Source organism: Grampus griseus (assembly GCF_964374135.1).
Source record: "Grampus griseus genome assembly, chromosome: X".
In the NCBI taxonomy this organism is placed as follows: domain Eukaryota; kingdom Metazoa; phylum Chordata; class Mammalia; order Artiodactyla; family Delphinidae; genus Grampus; species Grampus griseus.
Window position 1 is genome coordinate 92,210,898 of NC_138999.1, and position 8,504 is coordinate 92,219,401.

General features: G+C 51.3%; 1 protein-coding gene across 1 annotated transcript; it reads left to right on the forward strand.

Moving 5' to 3' along the window:
• Positions 1-825: 825 nt before the first annotated feature.
• Positions 826-5,607, forward strand: CLDN2 (claudin 2). The gene is made up of 2 exons (XM_082681675.1): positions 826-1,022; positions 2,844-5,607. Exon 2 carries the CDS (start codon positions 3,026-3,028, stop codon positions 3,716-3,718), a length of 693 nt encoding a protein of 230 aa, XP_082537801.1. The 5' UTR covers positions 826-1,022; positions 2,844-3,025; the 3' UTR covers positions 3,719-5,607.
• Positions 5,608-8,504: the final 2,897 nt, after the last annotated feature.

Below are 8,504 nucleotides of genomic sequence, written 5' to 3' on the forward strand. Positions count from 1 at the left end.
TCTTCTTTCCCAAAATTGCACAGCCCTGGTCTCTTACACTGAAGTGTCATTGACTCATTTAGAAAGTCTATATCTTATAGTCCTTGAAACCTCTTTATCACTTTTATTTACTCATTAAGAGGACATTTTTGAACACTGGCTTTGGGTGTGTAATGGGTGGGTAATGCACTGTGCAAGGCACTGGAGATACAAAGTGAATAAGATACAGTCCTTGCCCTCAAGCAGCTCACAGACTAGTGGGGAAGAATAAGGATATAAAGAGGAGAGTGCAACATAGTGAAATAAGTATTATCTGTATCTCAGTTTCCTTATTTATACAATAGGGATTAGTACCTACCACAAGACGTTGTTGTGATGATTGAATTAACATGTATAAAGTGCTTATAATGGTCACATAGGATACACTATGTTAGTGTTGCCATTTTATTAGTAGTATTAGTAGTAGTAGCATTACTATGATGGAGGTAAGTAAAGACAAGATACCATAAGAACACAGAGGATGGGAACTTGACCCAGGCTAGAGTAAAAGACATCTGAGTCCTAAAGGATGAGAAGGTGCTAAACAGAGAGAAAAGAATGCCAGGCATTCTGCATAGTAGGAACAACCTGTGGTCAGGTTTGGAAGCAAAAGGCAACAGGACATGATTGAGGAACTCAAAGTAACTTAGTTCAGCAAGAGCATAGAACATGCGGAGGGCAATGGCAAGAGATGAAGTTCGACAGGTCATAGAGTCCAGACACGTTTTGGACTTTATCCTTTAGCCGATGGGGAGCCAACTGGAATGTTGTATGTAGAGCAGAGACTTGATTAGATTAGTGCTGAAAGATCACCTTAACAACAGCATGGAGAACGAATTGGAGGGGGCAAGACTGGAAATAAGACCAGTTAAGAAACCGTTGCTATAGTCCAGAGGAGAGAGGATGATGAAGCCCTGGACTGTGGAGGTAGCAGTGGGGATGGAGAGAAGGATGCCATCGATTTGAGGTATCTTCAAGAATTGGTGAGACTGTGACAGTAGAAGGTGAGTGGTAAGTGTGAGAGAGGTGTCAAGAATCACTTCCAGGATTTGGGTCTGGTGCAAGGAGATAAATAGAGGTGTCACTCAGTGACCACAGGGAACCCACGGAAGAACTGTTTGGGGAGGGGTACAATGGGAGAGGTGATGAGTCTTCTTTTGAACATGTCCAATTTGAGATGCCTGTGAAATTTCCAGGTGCACATTTTATTTTATTTTTTTAAATGCATTTTATTTATTTATTATTTATGTATTTATTTTTGGCTGTCTTGGGTCTTTGTTGCTGTGCGTGGACTTTCTCTAGTTGTGGCGAGCGGGGGCTACTCTTCGTTGTGGTGCACGGGCTTCTCATTGCTGTGGCTTCTCTTGTTGCGGAGCAGGGGCTCTAGGCGTGTGGGCTTCAATAGTTGCAGCACGCAGGCTCAGTAGTTGTGGCTCGCGGGCTCTAGAGCGCAGGCTTAGTAGTCGTGGCGCACGGGCTTAGTTGCTCCGCGGCATGTGGGATCTTCCCGGACCAGGGCTCGAACCCGTGTCTCTTGCATCGGCAGGTGGATTCTCAACCACTGCGCCACCAGGGAAGCCCCCAGGTGGCCATTTTAAATAGGTGATTGCTCTGGAAGTCTCGAAGCTCAGGAGGAAGGTCTATGCAGATTTGGGAGTGCCAGTGGTTGGGTAGGAGGTTATGTCATGGGGGTGGATAGTTTGCTCAGTGACAGAGTGTACATTGAGCAAAGGATGGATTTCTGAGGAATACTCACATTTAAGAGATGATTACAGAAAGAGAAATCTTGAAGAAGGCTAAAATGGAATAGCCAGCTTGTGGTGGCTTGAAAAACTAGTGGGTTGGAGGGTCTTGTAGTGGATGGAGAGAAGGATGTGCCCTTGACCTTTAGTGTCTTGAACCTTGATAAGTGTTGGGGGCGGTGAGAGGGGGACGCTTATTGAACACTGCAAAATCCTGAACAGCTCTGAGATTCTAAAGGATTGACTCACATGCCTGCCTCTTACCAAGTTCCCTTATTCTAGAGCAGCTACCTTTTCCTTTGTCTCAGTGCCCCTAACAAAGAGCCTAGGGAATGTCAGGGCTCCCTCCGGGCCCTGGAACAACCTTTTCTGAATCCTGAATCCTCCCACATCACCCGAGAGGCCTAGGGATGGTGGCGCAACTATTAGGAGAGCAGACAGGAAATGTCTGGGTGTGTTATACACGTGGGAGGCCTCAGGCTAGCCTGTGGAGGGGGATTTGGGCAGGGCTGGGAGGACTTGAACTCTGAGACTGTAGACAGATGCTTCGTTGCCTGCCTCAACCTGCCCTGGAGTCAACTTTCACCGTGGGCAGGATGACCCAGGGCTAGACCATTGCTCTCTAGGCTGCTGGAGATTCAAGAGGCCTCTAAGAACCTAGAGTCCAAGGCTATACCTTAGGGTCTGTTTCTCCTACTCCAGTCTCCTGGGGTTTGGCACCGGTGTGCAATTGAGGGGCCCCGTAGCACTGTTGCCAGGTAATGCGTTAAACAGCATGCCTTGGAGGCGGAGCCAGCCTACAGCCTGACCTGGAGTTAACACGGTCACCACAACCGACAATGGCATCACCACCTTCTCGGAAAGCAGCCACTTGTCTGGCCCCTGGCTTTGTCTGGCTGCCAATCTAAAGCATGTACCTACGCAGGAGCCGATGACATTTTGGCTCCACTTTCAAAGTTTTTTTTTTTTCTTTCTCATGTGTTATTTCTAAAGAAGATAACAAAGGTCAAAAGGCATCCAGCATTTTCTGGTTTCTCATAAGCTTCTGGTCAATATTTAATCTGGTTTATGGATTTTTTTTAGGTCTTCTAGATGCCTTCTTGAGCCTGCCCGTGGCCACCCACAGACACTTGTAAGGAGGAGAGAAGTCGGCCTGGCACAGACACTCTGAAATGAGGGATTAGAGCCCAGGATCTAAGGAGGAAGAGCTACAGCCAGAAGACGAGGGAGCAGGCCCTGAAGACGCATCTACTGAGAGGTCTGCCATGGCCTCTCTTGGCCTCCAACTTGTGGGCTACATCCTGGGCCTGCTGGGGCTGTTGGGAACCCTGGTTGCCATGCTACTCCCCAGCTGGCGAACAAGCTCTTACGTCGGTGCCAGCATCGTGACCGCAGTCGGCTTCTCCAAGGGCCTCTGGATGGAGTGTGCCACACACAGCACAGGCATCACCCAGTGTGACATCTACAGCACCATGCTGGGCCTGCCTGCTGACATCCAGGCTGCCCAGGCCATGATGGTGACGTCCAGTGCAATCTCCTCCTTGGCCTGCATTGTCTCTGTGGTGGGCATGAGATGCACAGTCTTCTGCCAAGAGTCCCGAGCCAAAGACAGAGTGGCGGTGGTGGGCGGAGTCTTCTTCATCCTTGGAGGCCTCCTGGGCTTCATCCCTGTTGTCTGGAATCTTCACGGGATCTTGCGGGACTTCTACTCCCCACTGGTGCCTGACAGCATGAAATTTGAGATCGGAGAGGCTCTTTACTTGGGCATTATTTCCTCCCTGTTCTCCCTGGTAGCTGGAATCATCCTCTGCTTTTCCTGCTCGCCCCGGGGAAATCGGTCCAACTACTACGATGCCTACCAGGCCCAGCCCCTGGCCACTAGGAGCTCTCCAAGGCCTGGTCAACCACCCAAAGGCAAGAGTGAGTTTAACTCCTACAGCCTGACAGGGTATGTGTGAAGGACCAGGGGCCAGAGCTCGGGGGTGGCTGGGTCTGTGAAAACCAGTAGACAGCCTCCCCCAGGGCCACAGGTGAGGGACGTTGCCACTGGATCGTGTCAGAAGGTGCTGCTGAGGATAGACTGACTTTGGCCACTGGATCGAGCAAAGGCAGGAATGGGAGCTGGTGTGACAGCGTGCAGGCTGAACTGTCAAGATGCTTGTCAAGTCAGACTTTCTGTTTCCTTCATCCTGGCTCCCCATCTCCCACCCTGAGTCCCCAACCCTCAACTCCACTCCACTCCCCCCTGAGGCCAGGCCCCAGAGTCTCCCCTTTACCTTCTGCTTTACCTGGGAATCCATCCCCAAACCCACTAATCACATGCCACTGACTGACCCTCTCTGTGATCAAAGACCCTTCCTCTTGCTGAGGTTGGCTCTTAGCTCATTGCTGGGGGATGGGGGTGGGTGGGAAGAAGTGGCGGGTTCCGTGGGCATGGCGCTAACCTCCTTCTCAAGCCTCCCTGCAGAGAAACTGATTGGCCAGTAATGGGCCCTGGAGCCTCGTCCATCCCACTCTTGTTATGACTCCACAGTGTCTAGACTGGTTTGTGTATGAACCGAAATAAAGCCATCCCACAGTATGGAGGGAACAGAGAGCAGCTGGGTGTAGAATGAGACGGGGAGGGCAGCCTCGGAGAAGAAGCCGAGGACCAAAAAAAAAAAAAAAAGAGCAGAATCATGGCCCAGGGCTCTAGCCCCCGGCTAGAGGAGAGCACAAGGAAAGAAACTGTGGTGGGACGCACAAGGTGGCAGCAGACTCTGACTCTACTGAGGAACTCCCTCAGAAGCTCCAGCTCCAACGTTCACTGAAGCCCCTGCCTCCCTTTGACCTGGCTAACAACGAGGTTAAAGGGCCTACACAATGGTTTCTTTAGGAACAGGAAACTGGTTTTTGTAGAGATGGCCCTTGGCTGGGGGATGACAGCATGGGAGCAGGTGGGGACTCAGGAAGGCACCACTCCTTGATGCTGCCCAAGAGAGAATAAGAACTTGGGTATCTAAGAAGCTGGGTGGACATGTGTGGGAACCTCAGTGGGTATTTCTATTGGGCCAGAGAGGCAGCCCCCAGAGAGTCTTCAGGTCTAACGGAGAATCAGCCCAAAGGCTGAGATCAGGCCCCCGGGGTCTGCCCACAGAGCACTGCAGAGTCTCTGACAGACCAGAGCCCCAGATGGGCCCCCTGTCAGCCACCTTCATATTCTCTCCACCATCCTTCACCAGATATGGTAGAGCTGCTAGAAGGCCCTCATCTGAGTGATAGCTGAGCTGCTGCCTGGGATTTCAGTTGAGATGGAAGAGTCGAGAATGATTCCCAGGCAGCCGGTTCCAGCTCCAAGGTCTAAAAATGCCCCATTTCCCCTGGGGGGGGGGGGCGGGGCGGGGTGGGAGTCACGAACAAACCGAAAGCTTGACCATGACCAGCTTCTGACAAACTCCAGTACACCTCCCCAAACCTCAGTGCCAGCAGGAGGGGCCCAGTGACTGTCTGTGACATGCCTTTCACAGTTCTACCTTCTTGCCTATATTTAAGCTCCTGACCTAAGTGGGAAGGCCCTCTCCCCTTAGCCAAGTCTTCCTCATGTTGGAGAAGTTGCTCGGCACCCCTCCTTCACTGAGCCTCCACTGACCACTCCGTCCCTATCCTACCCCTCCGTCCTCTAACCCTCAGTGTAAAACTCACTCTTTGATGCTTATCATTCACAATTTTTGATGGATACTTACATTTCCATGTGCATGTAACTGATTTCACAAGTACATTGTAAACTCTTGGAGGGGAGGGGCCATATCTCAGACTTGTCTATATTTCCAAGACTATCTGTAAGAGTGCTGGGCACACAGTAGGCGATCAATAAACACTTGTTGATTGAGTAACTGTTTTATTAATACAAATTAATTCAGACAGGGCAGGTGTGACTGGGGGAATTGGGCGAAGGGGAGGGTAGAATGGAAATTGGCCTTTCTCCCCACTGGGTGGATAGAAAATTCTAGACTTTACTGGAGACGTTAAGAAAGCAGGACACAGGGCTTCCCAGGTGGCGCAGTGGATAAGAATCTGCCTGCCAACGCAGGGGACACGGGTTTGATCCCTGGTCCGGGAAGATCCCACATGCCGTGGAGCGACTAAGCTCGGGAGCCACAACTACCGAGCCTGAGCTCTAGAGCCCGCGAACCACAACTACTGAGCCTGCGAACCACAATTACTGAGCCCGCACACCTAGAGCCCATGCTTTACAACAAGAGAAGCCACTTCAATGAGAAGCCTGCGCACCGCAACGAAAGAGTAGCCCCCGCTCCCCACAACTAGAGAAAGCCCACAACTAGAGAAAGCCCACGCGTAGCAACAAAGACCCAGCGCAGCCAAAGATAAGTAAATTTAAAAAATTTAAATTAAAATAAAAAAAAATAAAAAGAAAGAAAGCAGGACACCCTCCCTCTCCCCAGGGAAACATTAACCTTTTCATAACGTCCAGGGATCCTCCCGTCTCACAACAGTTGTTTCATTTATTTGTTAAAAGGCTATGTGTTGGGCTTCCCTGGTGGCGCAGTGGTTGGGGGTCCGCCTGCCGATGCGGGGGACGCGGGTTCGTGCCCCGGTCCGGCAGGATCCTGCGTGCCACAGAGCGGCTGGGCCCGTGAGCCATGGCCGCTGGGCCTGAGCATCCAGAGCCTGTGCTCCGCGGCGGGAGAGGCCACGGCAGTGAGAGGCCCGCGTGCCGCAAAAAAGAAAAAAAAAAAAAGACCATGTGTTTATTCCATTCAGCTCTGAGCCACCATTATGAGGAATGTGAAATAGATCAGAAAATCTCCATTTGGCGGATGGGGAAACTAAGGCCCACATCAGTAAAGAGATTTTCCCAGGGCCACACGGCTGGTGTTAGTGCCCCAGTCTCCTGACTCCCAAAACAGGACATTGCCGATCCAACAATATTCACAGCCAAAACGAAGAGTCTGCCAGAGGTCCCAAGTTGTCTGAGGAAAACAACGTGTGTGGCCAGCAAGGTAACATCGGGGACACATACGCTCTCCGGGTCTCCCGTGAGGGGAATCTGGGAGAACAGACCCAATTCACCAAGTGAACCACTTGGAACTGCCCCTCCTGCTGTGCTGGCCACTGGGCCAGCCTTGGCCCAGCTAGCTGTCCCATCCCAGGGATGCCAGGCTTACATTTGAATAAGACATGACACCTTAGCTCCAATTCCTCTACCTCTGGAGGTGTAGGAGTTTGGGAGGCCAGTGATTTGGCCCTGTTCTAACCTCACTGGGAGGTTGATTCTTAAACATGTTAACTGTGGCTACACTGACAAGATTGGAGCCCTACAAGTCTCAGCTTCCCCAGTCCCCAGACCTAGCGGGCCTCAACGCAAAGGAGCCTGTTATAAGAGGCGCTACACTTGCATTCCTGAGGTGGGCCTTTTTTGTTGCAGACGCTAGGACCGCAGCATCCAAGCCCATTTAGAGGGAATAGTTGCAGGTAGGAGTGAGGGTGGAGAGAAAGGGCTCTTTGGACAGAAGTTTAATAAGAGGTCCATGCCTCTGCTCTGGTACCAGGAAACCCGGAGTCCTTGACTGGGGGCCACGGAGGCTGGAAAATGGATTTGCCTTCCTGACTCTGCTGTGCTGAGTGGGCAGCAGTCTGATACGGGCTCTGATGACCCACCACCTGGCAGCCAAAGCGCGTTCAGACCCACGATTTCACTGCATCCTCCAAATACCCCCAGTGAAGCAGGTCTTTTACAGGAGACAAAACGGAGGCCCGGGGAGGTGAGTAAATTCCCTGAAGCCACAGAGTGTCAGAGTCTGAACATAAGCTTGGAAACTCTTCGCACAGCAACACGGGTCTGGGATTTTGCCTTCAGATTGCTGCTGCCCCCCTGCCCCTGTCTGTCACTGCAGTGTAGGGGCTTTTGAGGAAAATAGGGCACAGAGCTTCCCTTCCTCTTAGGCTGAGGCTGGCTGAGAGAGGTCCTCCTTCCTTTTAATCTGGGAGGATTCTAGGGGAGGAGTTAGAAGTTCATCCTCAAGTAGAAAAACTAAGGCAGACCTGATAAAGATCAACTGTTCTCTTTGGCTGGTTGAGCAAGAAAAGCCTTGCTCTAGATAGTTTCCCAGAGTCTGGGTCCAAGTTGAACAGCTTTCAGCTCACCCCATTGCCTTCCATCATAAAGTAATTTAGATTAGCCACAGACCCAGGGGATAGTGAAGGCCATTGTGTTTATTCCCTGGCCTCATGGTTCTGACCCTTGCACAAGGAGAGATGTTTCTGCCCTCCCTCATTCCTCTGATAATGGCGTGACTCATATTTTCTCCCCCTGGGGGCCCTAGTGACCCACTGCTATGTGATCATTAATAGGGGAGGAGGAGGCCGAAACTGACTTCTTGGTGGAAAGACAAACTCCAGCTCTCTGAGAGACCTGCATTCAGCCAGTCAAACAGCCATTCAGCTAGCACGCTAGCCGGCGAGCTACCAGCCGGCCCACACTAACTGCGCTCTCACCTGGTGGCAGGCACTGTGCTGAAGGCTTTGAGGGTGAACAAGGTAAAATCTGTGCCTCGTAGGAGGCTGCAGTTGATCTAAGGGAGACATAAGACATGCACACCTACCTGTGGTACCAGGCGCGATATGGTCTGTCCTGTGAGAGATAAGGAAAAGGTGTCGTAAGATGGGGTGCGTCAGGGGCTAGTTAAAAACGGTTTGTGAATCCCCTCAAATCCCAGCCCATAGGAAATGAGGGTCTGGCAACTA

Bases quoted from the DNA above. Each gene is read 5' to 3' on its own strand.
- CLDN2 (XM_082681675.1), top strand. From the start codon at position 3,026: ATGGCCTCTCTTGGCCTCCAACTTGTGGGCTACATCCTGGGCCTGCTG.